The 22,694-nt window shown below is 47.1% G+C and overlaps 1 protein-coding gene across 5 annotated transcripts in view; it reads right to left on the bottom strand.

The window, feature by feature from the left end:
* Positions 1-336: 336 nt before the first annotated feature.
* LOC139230088 (glycogen [starch] synthase, muscle-like) overlaps positions 337-22,694 on the bottom strand; it is a 79,243-nt gene continuing 56,885 nt past the window's right edge. For all 5 annotated transcript variants that reach the window (XM_070861897.1, XM_070861896.1, XM_070861898.1 and 2 more), the window contains 5 exons: positions 19,986-20,112; positions 8,156-8,251; positions 7,663-7,826; positions 4,702-4,782; positions 337-3,865 (listed from right to left, as the gene is read on the bottom strand). In XM_070861897.1, the coding sequence (XP_070717998.1) occupies positions 3,248-3,865; positions 4,702-4,782; positions 7,663-7,826; positions 8,156-8,251; positions 19,986-20,112 (1,086 nt within the window). In that variant the 3' untranslated portion in view covers positions 337-3,247. The remainder of the gene's footprint in view (positions 3,866-4,701; positions 4,783-7,662; positions 7,827-8,155; positions 8,252-19,985; positions 20,113-22,694) is intronic.

The raw sequence follows: 22,694 nt of genomic DNA, 5'->3' as shown, positions 1-22,694 counted from the left end.
TTATTTACAATCTATATTAATGACTTGGATGAAGGGACCAAGTGTAATGTAGCCAAGTTTGCTGATGATACAAAGATGGGTGGTAAAGCAAGTTGCGAGGAGGACACAAACAATCTGCAAAGGGATATAGACAGGCTAAGTGAGTGGGCAAAAATTTGGCAGATGGAGTATAATGTAGGAAAATATGAGGTTATCCATTTTGGTGGAAAAAATAAAAAAGCAAATTATAATTTAAATGGAGAAAAATTGCAAAATGCTGCAGTACAGAGGGACCTGGGGGTCCTTGTGCATAAAACACAAAAAGTTAGTATGCAGGTACAGCAAGATATCAGGAAGGCAAATGGAATGTTGGCCTTTATTGCAAGGGGGATGGAGTATAAAAGCAGAGAAGTCCTGCTACAACTGTGCAGGGTATTGGTGAGGCCACACCCAGAATAGTGCGTACGATTTTGGTCTCCGTATTTAGGGAGGGATATACTTGCATTGGAGGCAGTTCAGAGAAGGTTCACTAGGTTGATAAGGGGTTGACTTATGTGGAAAGGTTGAATAGGTTGGGCCTCTACTCATTGGAGTTTAGAAGAATGGGAGGTGATCTTATCGAAACATATAAGATACTGAGGGGGCTCAACACGGTAGATGCAGAGAGGATGTTTCCCCTCTTGGGGGAATCCAGAACTAAGGGGCATAGTCTCAGAATAAGGGGTCGTTCATTTAAAACTGAGATGAAGAGGAATTTCTTCTCTCAGAGGGTTGTAAATCTGTGGATTTCTCTGTCCCAGAGAGCTGTGGAGGCTGGGTCATTGAATATATTTAAGGTGGAGATAGATTTTTGAGTGATAATGGAGTGAAGGGTTATGGGGAGTGAGCAGGGAAGTGGAGCTGAAACCAAGATCAGATCAGCCATGATCTTATTGAATGGCGGAGCAGGCTCGAGGGGCCAAATGGCCGACTCCTGCTCCTATTTCTTATGTTCTTCTGAAACATACAACATTCTTAGAGGGCTTGACAGGGTAGATGCAGGGAGGATGTTTCCTCTGACTGGAGAGTCTAGAACCAGTGAGGAAAAGGGTGGTGAATCTTTGGAATTCTCTACCCCAGAGGGTTGTGGAGGCTCAGTCTTTCTGTATCTTTAAGACAGAAATCGATAGATTTTTGGATATTAAGGGAATCAAGGGATATGGGGATAGTGCAGGAAAGTGGCGTTGAGGTAGAAGATCAGCCATGATCTCACTGAATGGCGGAGCAGCTCGAGGGGCCGAACGGCCGACTCCTGCTGCTAATTCTTATGTTCTTCTGTTCAGGGAGTCTGGGTCACTGTGCTGCTGGGACCAGGATTGGATTAGTAGGATTTTCCTCTCACTCCCTAAGTATGAATACATTTTGGAATTGACCACTGATGGAGCCTTTTGGTTGGTGCAATGTCGGTAGAATCAGGCTGCTGATACATGGTGGCAGTGCGTAGATAAGCCCCGTTGCTCCAACTCAACATAAAACAATCGTTCAAAACTAAACTAACCACAAAAATCAGGCCTCTCTTTCTGCCAATTTAAGAAATCGAAAGGGCAGAAATATAAAATCTGTGGTTGGGGTCAGAGGTTTTACAGCACAACTGATGAAGCACTGGGAGCGAATTCTGCAATGATCAAAACACCATCACAAAGGATACGTTCTTAATTTTCCATAAATAATTTAGTTGATTTTTGTTGAATTGAATTTTTTGGTCTAGATATTGTTAGTCAGTTTTCTCCCTCTTGAATTTTACTATCTCATTAAATAAAAAGAGCAGCAGTGACAGGGCAATGGATAACTGTTGTTAATCACGCTCAGTTAAAGCCTCGGTGTACATTTACCCTGAAATCAACAGCTCCCTCTACACCATCCAGCCCACACACAAATCAACAGAGTCAACTTAAAAGTTCTCCTCAACTTAAGAGTTCAACTTAAGAGTGTCAGCTGTGGCTTAGTGGGTCGTACTCTCACCTCTGAGTCAGAAGGTCGTGGGCTCAAGTCCCACTCTAGGGAATTGAGCACAAAAATGTCTAAGTTGACACTCCAGTGCAGTGCTGAGGGAGTGCTGCACTGTCGGAGGGGCAGTGCTGAGGGAGTGCTGCACTGTCGGAGGGGCAGTGCTGAGGGAGTGCTGCACTGTCGGAGGGGCAGTGCTGAGGGAGCGCTGCACTGTCGGAGGGGCAGTGCTGAGGGAGCGCTGCACTGTTGGAGGGGCAGTACTGAGGGAGTGCTGCAATGTCGGAGGGGCGGTACTGAGGGATCGCCGCACTGTCGGAGGGGTAGTACTGGGAGAGCGCCGCACTGTCGGAGGGGCAGTACTGAGGGACCGGCGCACTGTTGGAGGGGCAGTACTGAGGGACCGGCGCACTGTCGGAGGGGCAGTACTGAGGGAGCGCCGCACTGTCCGTGGTGCAGTACTGAGGGACCGGCGCACTGTCGGAGGGGCAGTACTGAGGGGGTGCCGCACTGTCGGAGGGGCAGTACTGAGGGAGCGCTGCACTGTCGGAGGGGCAGTACTGAGGGAGCGCTGCACTGTCGGAGGGGCAGTACTGAGGGAGTGCTGCACTGTTGGAGGTGCCATCTTTCAGATGAGACGTTAAACCAAGTTAAATCTGCTCTCTCAAGTGGATGTAAAAGATCCCACGGCACTTCTGCGAAGAAGAGCAGGGGAGTTCTCCCCGTTGTCCTGGCCAATATCTATCCCTCAAACAACATAACAATAAAACAGATTATCTGGTCATTATCACATTACTGTTTGTGGGAGCTTGCTGTTCACTAATTGGCTGCTGCATTTCCCACATTACAAAGGTGACTACACTCCAAAAGTACTTCATTGGCTGTAAAGCGCTTTGAGAAGTCCTGTGGTCGTGAAAAGTGCTATATAAATCCAAGTGTTTCTTTCTTTCCTACATGACAAGTTTAATGTAGAGCTCCTCTTACACTAACAGGCCCAAATAGAGATCCTCTATATCAGTGGCCAATGTAGAATTCCCCCAACACCAACAGGGTTAAGATATAGCTGCTGTTACATGAAGTGGCCAATATAGAGCTCGTTCTACATCAACTGGGCCAACATAATGTTTATTCTACGTCAGCATGGTTAATATGCATCAACTGTCAAAGGACACATTGTTGCACCAGTGAGCATGGCTGTTTATTGAATATTTCTATCCTTTCTCGCGCTCCCTGTTTGGGCTGGATGTGAGGTTAAAAGTTAAAGGAATCGGGCCCCCCTGCATTATCCTGGAGTAGATTTTCTAGCCTCAGTGGAATTGCTCGGCGAACTAGTATCACCGGGATTGGCCGGTTTGCTGGCATCGCTGCGATTGGCCGGTTTGGTGGGATTTGTTGAGCTGCTGGGATTGGGAGATTTGCTGGGATTGGTTGAGCTGCTGGGATTGGGAGATTTGCTGGGATTGGTTGAGCTGCTGGGATTGGAAGACTTGCTGGGATTGGTTGAGCTGCTGGGATTGGAAGGCTTGCTAGGATTGGTTGAGCTGCTGGGATTGGTTGAGCTGCCGGGATTGGAAGGCTTGCTAGGATTGGTTGAGCTGCTGGGATTGGTTGAGCTGCCGGGATTGGAAGGCTTGCTGGGATTGGTTGAGCTGCTGGGATTGGTTGGCATGGCACTAGCTGGTATGGTGTGATTAATGATGTTGTAATTGCTAGATGCTAAAACGTCATTTAAACTTTTGTTCTGTTCAGGCACTAGATCCATCGAGGAGCTCAGTTTGATATTCTTGCGATCTTTCTCATCCTCCTCTTCCTCATTGTAACGAACGTCATTACTTTCGCTGTAACGAGGGCTGGAGTGGAAGGAGGAGGAGGGGGAATTGGGCTGTGGATAGTGGAAACTCTGAAACAATAAGAACAAAGATTATTGACAAGACTGTCCAGCTTCTGCTCGAAAGGGATGAACAGGATCCATTTTAGAGAAGTTTTAACATCAGGACCTCTTTATAACACAAAGAAAATTGTCATTTTTTTTGACATTGAAAAGTAACTGAGGATCCTTTTAATATTCTGAACATTTCAACCATGTGTTAATTCAGCTTCATTTACTCAGTCACTTCTCCAAATTAATTCACTTCATCAGGTCATCAACACATTATTAAAACAAAAAGAATTTAAAAAATCAAACTGAACCCATGTCAGATTGTTTCATGGTGTGGCACTTGCTGATGTCAGAAAGGCAACAACTGAGCTCACCACCCAGAGATAGAGAGTGGGAAAAATACCAAGGTTCCTGATCCTAATCACTAGTCAATGACCCCGGGATGTGCCTGTGTCTGGACAAGATGGGAATCGGCAGTAATTAATCTCTCAGTTTAACATTCACTATCAAAGTGCTTTACCATGGCATCAGGAGGCAATGCACCATGTGGGGCCCACATTGGGGGTTGCACAAACCCCTGACCATTGAACCTCCTACAACCACTGCATTCCTACACTTCGCTGGTAACTGCTTACAAACAGCAGCAGCTCCAATTCTTGGTTAAGGATGTTTTTTATGCTGTCAGTGTAGGTGTTGTCTATCAGTGCAGAGGCACAAGTTGTAATGGTGACATCTGTCCTTATGAACATTGGCTACATTCAGTACGGGTGCTATCTGCCAGCTGTTGCTGTGACTGAGGGCAGACATTTCCCGGGAAATGCCCCTCCAATGTTTGTGCATTTTTAATCTATACTTACAGCAGACATTCTTGTTATATCCTGGCTGAAGTTGCTGGGAAAGGCTTTGGCAAGGGCCAGGAGTCTGGCATGGGTGTAGTACTGAAGGAGAGAAAGGCCACATATAAAATTTAATCAACAATACAACCAGGGAGACAGGAGTTAGTACAACGATCAATAGTGCCAAACACAGCTAGATCTACCCCAGGATACAGCCCTTCGAGGCAACATTTCGAGGCCTCTCATCAAAGTTCCAAACACACCACCACTGACACCAATTTATATCCGTCAAACTGCTCCAATCCAGATAATTAATAAAGATGGCTGTTATGTATTGATGTGTGTATCGTCCTGGTACCTTAAATGTAATGTAAGCACAACGGTACACCACAGAGGGCGCTGTGGTGGGAAACCTGGACGTACCTGCAACAGGCAATAAAAGGCTGACCACCACACCTGAGAGGCACTCTGGAGCTGAACAATAAAGGACGAAGGTCACAGCAGTTAGATTTACACCAGACCGTGTGGAGTCGGTGATTTGTGTGCTACATACACCACAATGGTGAACAGCAACGGAGCCAACACTGATCCATGTGGGACTCCTTCAGTACAAAAGCAAAATACCGTGGATTCTGGCATCTGAAATAAAAACAGAAAATGCTGGAAACACTCAGCGGGTCAGGCAGCATCTGTGGAGAGAGAAACAGAGTTAATGTTTCAGGTCGATGACCCTTCGTTAGAACTGGGAAAGTTTGAGATGTAACAGATTGTTAAGGAGCACTGAAAGGGGGAGGGGAAGAAAAAACAAAAGGGAAGGTCTGCAATAGGGTGGAAGGCAGGAGAGATTAGAGACACAAAAGGGATGATGGGTCGACTTGAGATGGTAATGGCAGATGTTAGAAAAAGATTTGTTTAGATAGGGTGTGAATGACAGGATAATGACCAGCTGTCGTGGGAAACACGGAGAGAGAAAAAATACATCAGGGCAAAATATGGGCAGGGGTTACAGTCTGAAATTGTTGAACTTGATGTTGAGTCCAGAAGACTGTAAAGTGCCTGAATGAAAGATGAGGTGCTGTTCCTCGAGCTTACAGAGGACGGAGAGGTCAGAGTGGGAGCAGAGTGCAGAATTAAAGTGACAGGCGACCGGAAACTCAGGGTCACACTTGTGGACTGAACAGACGGCGTTTGGTCTCCTCCATGTAGAGGAGACCACATCGTGAGTAGCGAATACAATATACTACATTGAAAGAAGTACAAGTAAATCGCTGTCTCACCTGGAATGCCCTGGATCGTGGGAAGGGAGGAGGTAAAAGGGCAGGTGTTGCATCTCCTGTGCTTGCACGGGAAGGTGTTGTGGGAAGGGGAGGGGGTGCTGGGGGTGACTGCGGAATGGACCAGGGTGTGTCGCGGAGGGAGCGATCCCTTCAGAATGTTGAGTTGAGTGGGGGACAGTGGGGGAAGATGTGATTGGTGGTGGAATCACGCTGGAGGTGACGACAATGGCGGAGGATGATCCGTTGAATGTGGAGGCTGGTGGAGTGAAAGGTGAGGACAAGGGGAACCTGTCGTGGTTCTGGGGGAGGGGAAGGGGTGAGAGCAGAGGTGCGGGAAATAGAACTGACACAGTCGAGGGCCATGTTAACCACGGTGGAGGGGAATCCTCGGTTGAGGAAAAAGGAAGACATGTCAGAGGCACTAGTGTGAAAGGTGGCGTCGTCAGAACAGGTGCGACGGAGAAGCTGTGAGAATGGGATGGAGTCCTTACAGCAAGCAGGGTGGCAGCAAGTGTGGTCCAGGTAGCTGTGGGAGTCAGTCGGTTTTTAGAGAATGTTTGTCGAAAGCCTATTCCCAGAAATGGAGACAGAGAAGTTGAGGAAGGGAAGAGTCGGAGATGGACCATGTGAAGGTGAAGGAAGGGTGGAAATTGGAATCAAAGTGAATGAAATTTACTAGTTCAGGGCGAGAGCAGGAAATGGCATCGATACAGTCATCAAAGTACTGGGAAAAGAGGTGAGGGAGGGGACCCGAGTAGGACTGGAACAAAGAATGTTCCACATTTCCCACGAAAAGGCAGGCACAGCTAGGACCCATGCAGGTTCCCATAACAACACCTTTAATTTGGAGGAAGTGAGTGGAGTTAAAGGAGAAGTTGTTCAATGTGAGTCGGACGGAGGGTGCTGGTGGATGGGGACTGGTTGGGCCTCTGTTCAAGGAAGAAGCAGATCCGGCGATCTCAGGCCGTCCTGGTGGGGGATAGAGGTGTCGAGAAATTGGACGTCCATGGTGAAAAGGAGACGGGGCCAGGAAACTGGAAACTGTTAAAGTGGTGGATGGCGTCGGAAGAGACGCGGGTGTAGGTAGGAAGAGACTGGGCACGGGGAAGAAAAATAGAGTTGAGATAGGAAGAAATCAGTTTTGTGGGGCAAGAAGAGGCTGAAACGGTGGGTCTACCGGGGCAATCCTGTTTGTGGATCTTGGGAAGGAGGTAGAAGCGGGCTGTGTGGGGTTGGGGAATGACAAGGTTGGCGGCCATGGAGGGAAAATCTCCAGAGGATAGGAGGTCAGTGACAGTCTTGGAAACAATGGCTTGATGTTCGGCAGTGGGATCATGGTCTTGGGGGAGGTAGGAGGAGATGTCAGAGCTGGTATTCAACCTCCGCAAGGTAGAGGTCGGTTCGCCAAACAACAACAGTGCCACCCTTGTCAGCAGGTTTAATGACAATGTCTGAGAGAACAGAGTACTGCTCTTCCAGTGACTGGCTCCAGTGCAGAACCACTACATTAATAACAACCTTATCTGCCCCAAGATCTGCCCATCAATCTTGCAGTAACCTTCTGTGTGGCAAGCTGTTAAAGGCATGAAGCATGACCACAGTGAGATTCCTCAGGGTGCCTGTGAGCTGACCCACTGCGGGGTCTGCACCATTGGGGAAGAGGGGAATTCTTTGTAAAAACTCTACAATCTTATACAGTTCTTACCCGGCCAAGATATCGCCAGTCCAGCAAATCAGAGAGTCGTTCTGTGCGATTTCTCTGAATTATCCGTTGCCGTCGCGATTGTTGACAGAAGCTGTAGAGGAACGAGGTTAACTGATTGCAGCATTCATCCAGGCCCTTAAAGCGGCGATCCAGAATATAGATCCCTGTCAAAGTAGTGCCAGGATTTTAGGTTCATATTCTTCCCTCAGAAAGGCGAGACCGATTTAAAGGCGTTTCAGGTGAGCAGGTTCCGCATGGAGTTTATGGACAACATTCACTGAATTTACGATAATGCCATCTACTGGGGTTTCATTTTTTTCTCCCTGTTGCTCCCAGTTAGATTAGTTTGGTTGGATTCACTGTCCAGATACCAAGAATCAACACAAACTTGACAATCTAATTTGATGGGGTAACGAAGAGAGCAGGAAGAAGAACTGAATACTGACAGGGGCACAGAGCTAAGGACACTATAGCAGTGATTACAGAAGCTCACCATATGCAGAAGGATCTGTGATGTGTTCCTCCATAAAGCAGCCAAAACCGGAGAGATTGGTGGAAATGCTGGGAATTCCCATCACTGTGCATTCCGCTAGGAGAGAAAGGATTCCTCAGAAACAGCAATAAAACCATTTAAACATCAAAAATTTCCAGTACACAAACACAACAACTAATGATTCTTGCACTGAAAGTGGAACATCAACGCAGACCCTCTGCAACACCAGGTTCCTGTTTGCTGGGGGAAATGCACTCCCAGGTTTGCTGGGTGCTCAGTGTCAATGGTGAAGAACTCAAAGAGAAGTTCACTGGCTCTCAATCATGGTGCCATAGATAACAAGAATTTCCTGAGTTCAATTTCCGGGCTGCGGGATCTTAATATTCAGAGCTGTACAATTGGCCTCAATGTTCATGGCTTAGGGTTCCAATTCCTGATCCCCGAGAGCTGCGTGTGGACAGTGAGTGAGAAGAGGATAAGACCGATCACATTGTCGGCTAATACACAAGCCTGCATTCTCTGATCAGGCACAAGCTGGATGAATATGTGGTGGAGCGCGATTCATGCCATCTGAACTCAGGAGTGTCGAACCGCTGGAATCTTTGGGGTCAGCCTCATTAAGATATTGTGCGCGAGCTCTAGGGATTAGAAACATGCTGATTGGAAGATTGCTGGCTGGGGCAGAAAATTGAGTGCTGTTCTGGCATTTAAAAGTTATGCAGAAGTTTAAAGGGCCAGGCAGCCCCCAAACAAGTTCGAGCGTCGTCAAGGAGGAGGCGGAGCGGGGAGATCGAGGCGGCCTACAAAAGGCCCAGGAGTCGGGAGGCTCGGGAGTTCAAGCGTCGAGCAGGAGGTCAGTCAGTGCAGCAGCGAGGCAAAAAGAAGTAGAAAGAAATCAAAAGGTGACGGCACAGCCAAGGGGCTAAGTGATTGGTAAGTAGTTTTTCTTTTTCTTTTCTATATCAGTAAGTAACATTTAGCCTTGTTGTTGCCAATTTAAGTTAATCTAAGGGTTAAGACATGGTAGGAGAGCTCAGACACGTGTTATGCTCCTCCTGTACTATGGGGGAAGTCAGGGATGCTTCCGGTGTTCCTGACGACTACGTGTGCGGGAAGTGTATCCGCCTCCAGCTCCTGACGGACCACATGGCGGCACTGGAGCTGCGGGTGGATTCACTCTGGAACATCCACGATGCTGAGAATGACGGGTACACAGGTAAAGGGTACACAGTCACATAATAAATGGGTGACCAACAGGAAGAGCAGTGCAAGGAAGGTAGTGCAGGGGTCCCCTGCAGTCACCCCCCTGCAAAACAGATACACCGCTTTGGGTACTGTTGAGGGGGATGACTCATCAGGGGAGGGCAGTAGCAGCCAAGTTCATGGCACCGTGGCTGGCTCTGCTGCACAGGGGGGCAGGAAAAAGAGTGGGAGAGCTATAGTGATATAGGTTTCGATTGTGAGGTGAATAGATAGGCATTTCTGCGGCCGCAACCGAGATTCCAGGATGGTATGTTGCCTCCCTGGTACAAGGGTCAAGGATGTCTCGGAGCGGTGCAGCACATTCTGAAAAGGGAGGGTGAACAGCCAGTTGTCGTGGTGCACATAGGTACCAACGATATAGGTAAAAAATGGGATGAGGTCCTACAAGACGAATTTAGGGAGCTAGGAGCTAAATTTAAAAATAGGACCTCAAAAGTAGTAATCTCAGGATTGCTACCAGTGCCACGTGCTAGTCAGAGTAGGAATCGCAGCATAGCTCAGATGACTACGTGGCTTGAGGAGTGGTGCAAAAGGGAGGGATTCAAATTCCTGGGACATTGGAACTGGTTCTGGGGGAGGTGGGACCAGTACAAACCGGACGGTCTGCACCTAGAACCAATGTCCTAGGGGGAGTGTTTGCTAGTACTGTTTGGGAGGAGTTAAACTAATATGGCAGGGAGATGGGAACCTATGCAGGGAGACAGAGGGAAATAAAATGGGGGCAGAAGCAAAAGATAGAAAGGAGAATAGTAAAAGTGGTTGATGGGTGTATTTGTGACTGGAAGGCTGTTTCCAGTGAGGTTCCTCAGGGCTCAGTACTGGGTCCCTTGCTTTTTGTGGTATATATCAATGATTTAGACTTGAAAGTAGGGGGTATGATTAAGAAGTTTGCAGATGATACTAAAATCGGCTGTGTGATTGATAATGAAGAAGAACGCTGTAGACTGCAGGAAGATATCAATGAACTGGTCAGGTGGGCAGAACAGGGGCAAACGAATTCAATCTGGAGAAGTGTGAGATAATGCATTTTGGGAGGGCTAACAAGGAAAGGGAATACACATGAAATGGTAGGACACTGAGAAGTGTAGAGGAACAGAGGGCCCTTGGAGTGCAGGTCCACAGATCCCTGAAGGTAGCAGGCCAGGTAGATAAGGTGGTTAAGAAGGCATATGGAATACTTGCCTTTATTAGCCGAGGCATAGAATACAAGAGCTTGAACTGTATAAAACACTAGTTAGGCCACAGCTGGAGTACTGCGTGCAGTTCTGGTCACCGCATTACAGGAAGGATGTGATTGCACTAGAGAGAGTACAGAGGGGATTTACCAGGATGTTGCTGGCACTGGAGAATTTTAGCAATGAGGAGAGATTGGATAGGCTGGGTTTGTTTTCTATGGAACAGAGGAGGCTTATTGAGTTGTATAAAATTATCACAGGCCTAGATAGAGTGGATAGGAAGGACCCATTTCCCTTAGCAGAGGGGTCAATAACCAGGGGCATAGATTTAAAGTAATTGGTAGAAGGTTTAGAGGAAATATGAGGGGAAATTTCTTCACCCAGAGGATGGTGGGGGTCTGGAACTCACTGCCTGAAATCCTCACTACATTTAAAAAGTACTTGGATGTACACTTGAAGTGCCGTAACCTACGGGGCTACGGACCGAGAGCTAGAAAGTGAGATTTGGCTGGATAGCTCTTTGTCAGCCGGTACGGACATGATGGGCCGAACGGCCTCCATCTGTGCTGTATATTTCTATGACTCGATGGAAAATGTAAATTAAGGTATAATGACATAACATCAAGTATCACATTTTCTGTGATTACGTTTTCATTTGGCTTGACACAAGGCCTGTCCATATAAAACAGGGGCTGTCCTTTGGTGTGGTGCAATAGTTAAGAAAAAAGTGCCATCAAATTATCACCGTTTTGTATTAAGCTGTCAAATGTTGGATTTGGGATTGAGTTATATTTAAATGTCATTTTTTGAAATGACATTTCACAGAGGTTTAAAAATAATACATAGAATCATAGAATGACACAGCACAGAAGGAGGCCATTCAGCCCATCGTGTCTGTATCGGCTCTGTGACAGAGAGATCCAATTACTCCACTCCCTGCTCTTCTCTTTCCCCATGTCCTACAAATTTTCCCCTTCAAGTATTTATCCAATTCAGTTTTGAATGTTACTATTGAATCTGCTTCCTCCCTTTCAAGCAGCACGCTCACAATCACAACCACTCGCTGTGTAAAAGAATCCTCTCACCATCTCCCCCTCGGGCTCTTTTGCTAATTATCGTCAATCTGTGTCCTCTGGTTACCGACCCTCCTGCCCCGGGGAACCGTTTCTGCTTATTTACTCAATCAAAACCCTTCGGGATTTTGAACACCTCTATGAAATTTCCCTTTAACCTTCTTTGCTTTAAAGTGAAAGTGGAGCTCAGTCCATGATCAGATCAGCCATGATCTTATTACAGGTTCGAGGGGCCGAATGGCCTACTCCTGCTACTATTTTTTATGTTATTATGTTCTTAAGGAGAACAACCCAAGCTTCTCCAGTCTCTGCAGCGAACTGAAGTGGCTGCAGTTAGATATTGATGCTAGACACAAGAGTTTGTGAAATGTCTCAGTTAGCACGATACAATGAGAGTCTATTGTTTCATCCCAGGTCCATTTTGCCAGATGGACCCAATTCATGGGGAGAGCATGTTTTTCTTAAATCTACACTCCAAGGGGGGGAAGGAAAGTGACCAGTTATATTGAGGAGGGGGGCGGGGGAAGTGACCAGTTATATTGATAAGGGGGGGGGAAGTGACCAGTTATATTGAGAAGGGGGGGCGGGGGGGGGGGGAAGTGACCAATTATACTGAGAAGGGGGGGGAGGGGGAGTGACCAGTTATATTGATAAGGGGGGGCGGGGGGGGGGGAAGTGACCAGTTATATTGAGAAGGGGGGGGAGGGGGAGTGACCAGTTATATTGATAAGGGGGGGGGGGAATGACCAGTTATATTGATAAGGGAGGGGAGGGGGAGTGACCAGTTATATTGATGCGGGGGGGGGGGGGGGGAAGTGACCAGTTATACTGAGAAGGGGGGGGGTGGGATGTGACCAGTTATATTGATGCGGGGGGGGGGGGGGGGAAGTGACCAGTTATACTGAGAAAGGGGGGAGGGGGAGTGACCAGTTATATTGATAAGGGGGGGGAAGTGACCAGTTATATTGAGAAGGGGGGGGCGGGGGGGGAAGTAACCAGTTATATTGATAAGGGGGGGGGGCGGGTAGTGACCAGTTATATTGATAAGGGGCGGGTAGTGACCAGTTATATTGAGAAGGTGTGGGGGGCCGGTAGTGACCAGTTATATTGACTTGGTTTAGTGAGTTGGTCTCACCGCAGGTCAAGGGTACACAGTCAGATAGTAAATGGGTGACCAGCAGGAAGAGCAGTGCAAGGAAGGTAGTGCAGGGGTCCCCTGCAGTCATCCCCCTGCAAAACAGATACACCGCTTTGGGTACTGTTGAGGGGGATGACTTATCAGGGGAGGGCAGCAGCAGCCAAGTTCATGGCACCGTGGCTGGCTCTGCTGCACAGGAGGGCAGGAAAAAGAGTGGGAGAGCAATAGTGATAGGGGATTCAATGGTGAGGGGAATAGATAGGCGTTTCTGCGACCGCAACCGAGACTCCAGGATGGTATGTTGCCTCCCTGGTGCAAGGGTCAAGGATGTCTCGGAGTGGGTGCAGAACATTCTGAAAAGGGGGGGTGAACAGCCAGTTGTCGTGGTGCATATAGGTACCAACGATATAGCTAAAAAATGGGATGAGGTCCTACAAGACGAATTTAGGGAGCTAGGAGCTAAATTTAAAAAGTAGGACCTCAAAGATAGTAATCTCAAGATTGTTACCACTGCCACGAGCTAGTCAGAGTAGGAATCGCAGGATAGCTCAGATGAATACGTGGCTTGCGGAGTTGTGCAGCAGGGAGGGATTCAAATTCCTGGGACATTGGAACCGGTTCTGGGGGAGGTGGGACCAGTACAAACCGGACGGTCTGCACCTGGGCAGGACCGGAACCAATGTCCTAGGGGGGTGGTGGGGGGGGGGGGAAGAGTTAACTAGTGCTGTTGGGGAGGCGTTAAACTAACATGGCAGGGGGATGGGAACCTATGCAGGGAGACAGAGGGAAATAAAATGGGGGCAGAAGCAAAAGATAGAAAGGAGAATAGTAAAAGTGGAGGGCAGAGAAACCCAAGGCAAAAAACAAAAAGGGCCACATTGCAGAAAAATTCTAAAGGGGCAAAGTGTGTTAAAAAGACAAGCCTGAAGGCTCTGTGCCTCAATGCGAGGAGTATTCAGAATAAGGTGGACGAATTAACTGCGCAGACAGCAGTTAACGGATATGATGTAATTGGCATCATGGAGACATGGCTCGAGGGTGACCAAGGCTAGGGCATTCAACATTTAGGAAGTATAGGCAGAGAGGAAAAGGAGGCAGGGTGGCGTAGCTGGTTAAAGAAGAAATTCATGCAATAGTAAGGAGCGACAATTGCTGGATGATGTGGAATCGGTATGGGTGGAGCTGCGGAATTCTAAAAGGCAGAAAACGTTAGTGGGAGTTGTGTACAGACCACCAAACAGTAGTAGTGAGGTTGGGGACAGCATCAAACAAGAAATAAGGGACGTGTGCAATAATGATACAGCAGTTATCATGGGCGACTTTAATCTACATATTGATTGGGCTAACCAAACTGGTAGCAATGCGGTGGAGGAGGATTTCCTAGAATGTATTAGGGATGGTTTTCTAGACCAATATGTCGAGGAACCAACTAGAGAGCTGGCCATCCTAGACTGGGTGATGTGTAATGAGAAGGGATAATTAGCAATCTTGTTGTGCGAGGCCCCTTGGGGAAGAGTGACCATAATATGGTAGAATTCTTTATTAAGATGAAGAGTGACACAGTTAATTCGGAAACTAGGGTCCTGAACTTAAGGAAAGGTAACTTCGACGGTATGAGGTGTGAATCGGCTAGAATAGACTGGCAAAGGATACTTAAAGGGTTGACGGTGGATAGGCAATGGCAAACATTTAAAGATCACATGGATGAACTTCAGCAATTGTACATCCCTGTCTGGAGTAAAAACAAAATGGGGAAGATGGCTCAACCGTGGCTAACAAAGGAAATTACGGAAATTAAGGATATGCCTCTTCCTTGGCTTTAAGGAAAGCCAAGGAAGAGGCATATAAATTGGCTACAAAAAGCAACAAACCTGAGGACTGGGAGAAATTCAGAATTCAACAGAGAAGGACTAAGAGTTTAATTAAGAGGGGGAAACTAGAGTACGAGAGGAAGCTTGCAGGGAGCATAAAAACTGACTGCAAATGCTTCTATAAATATGTGAAGAGAAAAAGATTAATGAAGACAAATGTAGGTCCCTTGCAGTCGGCTTCAGGTGAAATTACAATGGGGAACAAAGAAATGGCAGACCAATTGAACAAATATTTCGGTTCTGTCTTCACGAAGGAAGACACAAATAACCTTCCGAATGTACTAAGGGACAGTGGGTCTAGTGAGAAGGAGGAACTGAAGGATATCCTTATTAGGCGGGAAATTGTGTTCGAGAAATTGATGGGATTGAAGGCCGATAAATCCCCGGGGCCTGATAGTCTGCATCCCAGAGTACTTAAGGAAGTGGCCCTAGAAATAGTGGATGCATTGGTGATCATTTTGCAACAGTCTATCGACTCTGGATCAGTTCCTATGGACTGGAGGGTAGCTAATGTAACACCACTTTTTTAAAAAGGAAGGAGAGAAAAAACAGGTAATTATAGACCGGTTAGCCTGATATCAGTAGTCGGGAAAATGTTGGAATCAATCATTAAGGATGAAATAGCAGCGCACTTGGAAAGCAGTGACAGGATCGGTCCAAGTCAGCATGGATTTATGAAAGGGAAATCATGCTTGACGAATCTTCTGGAATTTTTTGCGGATGTAACTAGCAGAGTGGACAAGGGAGAACCAGTGGATGTGGTGTATTTGGACTTTCAAAAGGCTTTTGACAAGGTCCCGCACAAGAGATTGGTGTGCAAATTCAAAGCGCATGGTATTGGGGGTAATATACTGACGTGGATAGAGAACTGGTTGGCAGACAGGAAGCAGAGAGTCGGGATAAACGGGTCCTTTTCAGAATGGCAGGCAGTGACTAGTGGAGTGCCGCAGGGCTCAGTGCTGGGACCCCAGCTCTTTACAATATACATTAACAATTTAGATGAAGGAATTGAGTGTAATATCTCCAAGTCTGCGGATGACACTAAACTGGGTGAGCTGTGAGGAGGATGCTAGGAGGCTGTAGGGTGACTTGGACAGGTTAGATGAGTGGGCAAATGCATGGCAGATGCAGTATAATGTGGATAAATGTGAGGTTATACATTTTGGGGGCAAAAACACGAAGGCAGAATATTATCTGAATGGCGGCAGATTAGGAAAAGGGGAGGTGCAACGAGACCTGGGTGTCATGGTACATCAGTCATTGAAAGTGGGCACACAGGTACAGCAGGTGGTGAAGAAGGCAAATGGTATGTTGGCCTTCATAGCTATAAGATTTGAGTATCGGAGCAGGGAGGTCTTACTGCAGTTATACAGGGCCTTAAGTAAGGCCTCACCTGGAATAATGTGTTCAGTTTTGGTCTCCTAATTTGAGGAAGGACGTTCTTGCTATTGAGGGAGTGCAGCGAAGGTTCACCAGACTGATTCCAGGGATGGCGGGACTGACATATGAGGAGAGACTGGATCAATTGGGCTTTTATTCACTGGAGTTTAGAAGGATGAGAGGGGATCTCATAGAAACGTATAAGATTCTGATGGGACTGAACAGGTTAGATATGGGAAGAATGTTCCTGATGTTGGGGAAGTCTTAGGATAAGGGGTAGGCCATTTAGGACTAAAATGAGGAGAAACTTCTTCACTCAGAGAGTTGTTAACCTGTGGAATTCCCTGCCGCAGAGAGTTGTTGATGCCAGTTTATTGGATATATTCAGGACGGAGTTAGATATGGCCCTTACGGCTAAGGGGATCAAGGGGTATGGAGAGAAAGCAGGAAAGGGGTACTGAGGGAATGATCAGCCATGATCTTATTGAATGGCGGTGAAGGCTCGAAGGGCTGAATGGCCTCCTCCTGCACCTATTTTCTATGTTTCTATAACGGAGGGGAAAGTGACCAGTTACATTGATAAGGGGCGGGGGGGAAGTGACCAGTTACATTGATAAGGGGGGGGGGCGGGGTGGTGAGTGACCAGTTATATTGATAAGGGCGGGGGGGGGGGGAAGTGACCAGTTATATTGTTAAGGTCGGGGGGGGGGAAGTGACCAGTTATATTGATAAGGTCGGGGGGGGGAAGTGACCAGTTATATTGATAAGGTCGGGGGGGGGGAAGTGACCAGTTATATTGATAAGGTCGGGCGGTGGGGGGAAGTGACCAGTTATATTGATAAGGTCGGGGGGGGGAAGTGACCAGTTATATTGATAAGGTCGGGGGGGGGGAAGTGACCAGTTATATTGATAAGGTCGGGGGGGGGGAAGTGACCAGTTATATGTTAAGGTCGGAGGGGGGGGTGGGGGGAAGTGACCAGTTATATTGATAAGTGGAGGCATCGCTCCCACTGTTGGGAACACAGAGCTAAAGGACAAGGAGACACGGATGTCCAACAATGCAGTAAGCCACAGTCCTTAGGCTAGACCAGGCCAACATCCCCAGCATTGAAGCACTGACCACACTTGATCAGCTCCGCTGGGCAGGCCACATTGTCCGCATGCCAGACATGAGATTCCCAAAGTAAGCGCTCTACTCAAAGCTCCTTCATGGCAAACAAGCCAAAGATGGGCAGAGGAAATGTTTCAAGGGCACTCTCAAAGCCTCCCTGATAAAGTGCAACATCCCTACTGACATCTGGGAGTCCCTGGCTAAAGACCGCCCTAAGTGGAGGAAGTGCATCCGGGAAGGCGCTGAGCGCCTCGCGTCTCATCGCCGAGAGCATGCAGAAATCAAAAACAAAAAGAGCGTGCGGCAAACCAGTCCCACCTTCCCTTACCCTCAACAGAGACTGTGGTTCCCGTATTGGACTGTTCAGCGATCTAAGGACTCATGTTAAGAGTAGAAGCACCTCTTCCTCGATTCCGAGGGACTGCCTATGATGATGATGATAATGATGGGAGACAGATGCTAAGGTGGAAAAGTGAACGTTTTTGCAGTTACAAATTTCCTAGAAAGAAAAGTGGCCAAAAACAAGTGAGGTGGTTCAGCAAGGGCATGCGATTTACTGACGTTCCAGGAGAGACATGAGTTAAGTTCATGGAATTTGCAGGCCTGTCTCATTGCACTGCCCATGGTCACCACACAATCTCTTTGCAACCAGCTGCTTTGGGGTCGGGTTGTAACATTTCTGAGCCGATTGTCAGATGGAGCGGACAGGTGAATAATGCTTTCATCGAGCTCTCTGGACGCTCAGCAGGACACCGTTGCAGTCAGCTTCTCCAAATTCCAGGGGGCCACATGACCACATCAATCCTGTGGCTTCCGCTAACAGAACAGGTCACACTCTGTTAACGTGTAGCTGGTCTGTCACCACCAACACCTGGATCTGAATGCTCATTTCCTGCGAGCTCTGATGACTCTTTTATATTCAGGCTGTCGCCATTGCTGCATAATGACAGCCCATTGCCCAGCTCGATTTTGGGTCATTAAGGCTTGGCTAATGACAAACGTCGGCCTCGTCAGCTGGAGGAAGACTTCTAACTCACTGTTGGTAAAATTAGCTCGCCCCCTCTCCCAAAGGTGTCCTGCCTGAAATTCTGCCTGTATCCTCTTTCCTTGGCCCTTTAAGCAGCTGAACCCCTTCAACTCATGGGCAGCCTAAGGTTTCTCACCCTGGGCAAACAGATAATTGCTGGCACTATTCCCATCGGAGCCCTGCACCATTATTACATTTGCTCACAGACTCTGCAAGCTGCTCTCATGAGGATATCCAATAGCACAGTGCCCTCTACAGGGCACCTGGGACCCGCTGTGCATCTGCTTAACCAATCAGACTGAAGAATCGTTAATGAGCAGCGCACAGCCTGAACCAGGAAGTATCAGTTGGAATCTGAATTCAGTATCAAATCAGATACAGAAAATGAATAAAGAGAGGGAAAGAAAGATTGGAATGAAAGAGAGAGATAAAAGAGATATCTCCAACAATAATTAAAAGCTGAACGAATGAGACTCCACACTTGTAAACGTTAATTTTCAGTTCAAGAGAGGTTGTTTGGCAATAATTCAGACTTACCACGTCGTTAAAAGCATACTTAGACCTGAATGGACAAGTCCTAACTTTGTGTGGTGAGTTTAATCTGTATCTATACTATCAGTACAAGAACTTCACCTCATTCAATATATTTGAATGTGGAGCCAGATAGCAAGATACCGTTTACGGGAAACTTGTGGAGTAGCAGTACATCTCGGACAGGAACTTCCAGATTTCCGCGTTTAACTGCATGTGCGCTCACTGGAAGTTGCTGTCTGATACATGCAGAAATAACGGTGAGCATTCATAGCCTGACCGTTACTTTATGCAAAATCCGACCCATTATTTCTGTAAATGTGCAGTTGCAGCAGAGAGCAGCTCGCTCATCAAGGTTTGTACTACTCAGTAGTTCCTCAGCAACGTCTCCTCTGTCCAATTACAATAATAATAGTAACTTTTATTTATATAGCGCCTTTAATGTAGTAAAACGTCCCAAGGCGCAACAGTGTTACAGACAAACAGGTAAATTTGACACCGAGCCACAGAAGAAATTAAGGCAGATGATCAAAAGCTTGTTTAAAGAGGTAGGTTTGAACGAGCATCTTAAAGGAGGAGAGAGAGGTAGAGAGGTGGAGAGATTTAGGGAGGGAGTTCCAGAGCTTGGGGCCCAGGCAACAGAAGGCACGGCCACCGATGGTGGAGCGATTATAATCAGGGATGGTCAAGAGGCCAGAATTAGAGGAGTGCAGACATCTTGTGGAGTTGTGAGGTTGAAAAAGATTACAGAGATCGGGAGGGGCAAGTCCATGGAGTGATTTGTAAACAAGAATGTGAATTTTGAAATCGAGGCGTTGTTTAACTGGGGGCCAATGTAGGTCAGCGAGCACAGGGGTGATGGGTGATGTTGATGGTGCGGGTTAGTACACTGGCTGCTGAGTTTTGGATGGCTTCAAGTTCACATAGTGTGGAGTGTGGAAGGCCGACCAGGAGTGAGTTCGAGTAGTCGAGTCTAGAGGTAACAAAGGCATGAATGAGGGTTTCAGCAGCAGAAGAGCTGAGGCAGGGGTGGTGGCGGGCAATGATACGGTGGTGGAAAAAGGCGGTTAAATTATAAGTCCAGTTAAAGTGCTGACTGTATCACCGCACTCACCTGGCGTATCACCGCACTCACCTGGCGTATCACCGCACTCACCTGGCGTATCACCGCTCTCACCTGGCGTATCACCGCTCTCACCTGGCGTATCACCGCTCTCACCTGGCGTATCACCGCTCTCACCTGGCGTATCACCGCTCTCACCTGGCGTATAACCCCATGGCTCATAGTACGAGGGAAACACTCCCAAATGACAGCCACGTACAAACTCTTCGTAGTCAAGTGGAAGCAATGGGCTGGTGGAAGACAGGAATTCTGGATGGAAGATCACCTGAACATGAGAAAAATGGTTATTTTTGCATCTTCCAGACTCAAAAGAAATGCTTGTGCACATATTCAGAATGTAGAGGAAATGGCTGGATACTGAAGGGTCCGATTACAACTGGGGAGTAACACACAGCACGAGAATGAGCCATCCAGACAGGATCAGAGAAACGCTGGCATACTCTGCAATGCAACAATGCCAGAAGCAAAGTGACAACTTAACAGAATGACACTGAGCAGAATTCAACCGTAATCTCAGGTGAAAGCATTAAAAGGATTGGACAGACAGTAATGGTCTCTCACTGTCAGCTATGCAGCCTAACATCCCACACAAATTTTACATTTATATTGGAAAATATTTGTGTGTCAAGGGCTGACTCTGATCCTTCACAATTTCAATGTAAGTGTTGAGTTGCAGCTTGTCATGACCATAGGGAGCAAAAGGATATGTTGCCCATATCTTGCTAGCTGGACCCGAGGGCCCTGGGAAGGAATGCATTAAGCTTCAAGTTTGATGGGAAATAAATAAACTTGTTTTTCCACTACATTTTTAAAGATATATGTACAACAAACAGATAGGCTCTAGTGCGAAGGCTCTGGGGAAAGTGCAGTGATGGGTGTGAGACAGGAAGCTTCTCTATCCTTATATAAATAGCTCAATATTTTGCCAGAACATAATTCGAACTAAAAGCCTTGCAAAGGATGTTATATGGAATGTGTTTTCAGCAGCCTGAACCCCATTTCTAGCCAATCCACGGATAAACTGCCACTCTCATTCACCATGGCCAGTCAGGTAGAAGCAGGAAGATTCACTGTGGTACAATGGGATGTTTCTCAGGGCCTGAAGCTAATGCAGTTTCAGGGGCAAAGCAGAAAGAAGACCTGAAGGCTTGCTGCATCTGACCTGGGATGGTAAATAAGGAAAGAATTTAATTTCTGTAGCAGCTTTCAGCACCTCAGGTCCCAAAGAGCTTCACAGCCAATGAAGGACTTGAAAAGTGTAGTTACTGTTGTCATGTAGGAACAGTTCAGTGAGTGTTTTACTCTTCTAATCCTCCTGAGAACTTGATACTCTCACTGGTATTCCAGAATGGGACGGGTTCTACTTCCCAGCAGTAGCATCCCTTTCATTGATGAGCACAAAATTCACTCAAACATCTTGGACTGAATTGATCTCGAAGTCTGAGCTGGGAAGACAGGATTGAAGACATAGAAACATAGAAGCATAGAAAATAGGTGCAGGAGCAGGCCATTCAGCCCTTCTAGCCTGCACCGCCATTCAATGAGTTCATGGCTGAATGTACCCCCTTCCTGCTTTCTCGCCATACCCCTTGATCCCCCGAGTAGTAAGGACTTCAACTAACTCCCTTTTAAATATATTTAGTGAATTGGCCTCAACTACTTTCTGTGGTAGAGAATTCCACAGGTTCACCACTCTCTGGGTGAAGAAGTTTCTCCTCATCTCGGTCCTAAATGGCTTACCCCTTATCCTTAGACTGTGACCCCTGGTTCTGGACTTCCCCAACATTGGGAACATTCTTCCTGCATCCAACCTGTCCAAACCCTTCAGAATTTTAAACGTTTCTGAGGTCCCCTCATTCTTCTGAACTCCAGTGAATACAAGCCCAGTTGATCCAGTCTTTCTTGATAGGTCAGTCCCACCATCCCGGGAATCAGTCTGGTGAATCTTCGCTGCACTCCCTCAATAGCAAGAATGTCCTTCCTCAAGTTAGGAGACCAAAACTGTACACAATACTCCAGGTGTGGCCTCACCAAGGCCCTATACAACTGTAGCAACACCTCCCTGTACTCAAATCCCCTTGCTATGAAGGCCAACATGCCATTTGCTTTCTTAACCGCCTGCTGTACCTGCATGCCAACCTTCAATGACTGATGTACCATGACACCCAGGTCTTGTTGCACCTCCCCTTTTCCTAATCTGTCACCATTCAGATAATAGTCTGTCTCTCTGTTTTTACGACCAAAGTGGATAACCTCACATTTATCCACATTATACTTCATCTGCCACGCATTTGCCCACTCACCTAACCTATCCAAGTCACTCTGCAGCCTCATAGCATCCTCCTCGCAGCTCACACTGCCACCCAACTTAGTGTCATCCGCAAATTTGGAGATACTACATTTAATCCCCTCGTCTAAATCATTAATGTACAATGTAAACAGCTGGGGCCCCAGCACAGAACCTTGCGGTACCCCACTAGTCACTGCCTGCCATTCTGAAAAGTACCCATTTACTCCTACTCTTTGCTTCCTGTCTGACAACCAGTTCTCAATCCACGTCAGCACACTACCCCCAATCCCACGTGCTTTAACTTTGCACATTAATCTCCTGTGTGGGACCTTGTCGAAAGCCTTCTGAAAGTCCAAATATACCACATCAACTGGTTCTCCTTTGTCCACTTTACTGGAAATATCCTCAAAAAATTCCAGAAGATTTGTCAAGCATGATCTCCCTTTCACAAATCCATGCTGACTTGGACCTATCATGTCACCATTTTCCAAATGCGCTGCTATGACATCCTTAATAATTGATTCCATAATTTTACCCACTACCGAGGTCAGGCTGAC

The sequence above is a fragment of the Pristiophorus japonicus genome, chromosome 19 (genome assembly GCF_044704955.1).
Source record: "Pristiophorus japonicus isolate sPriJap1 chromosome 19, sPriJap1.hap1, whole genome shotgun sequence".
NCBI classification, from domain to species: domain Eukaryota; kingdom Metazoa; phylum Chordata; class Chondrichthyes; family Pristiophoridae; genus Pristiophorus; species Pristiophorus japonicus.
The sequence above is the reverse complement of the archived record's forward strand: the minus strand, read 5'-3'. Positions and strand labels throughout refer to the sequence as shown.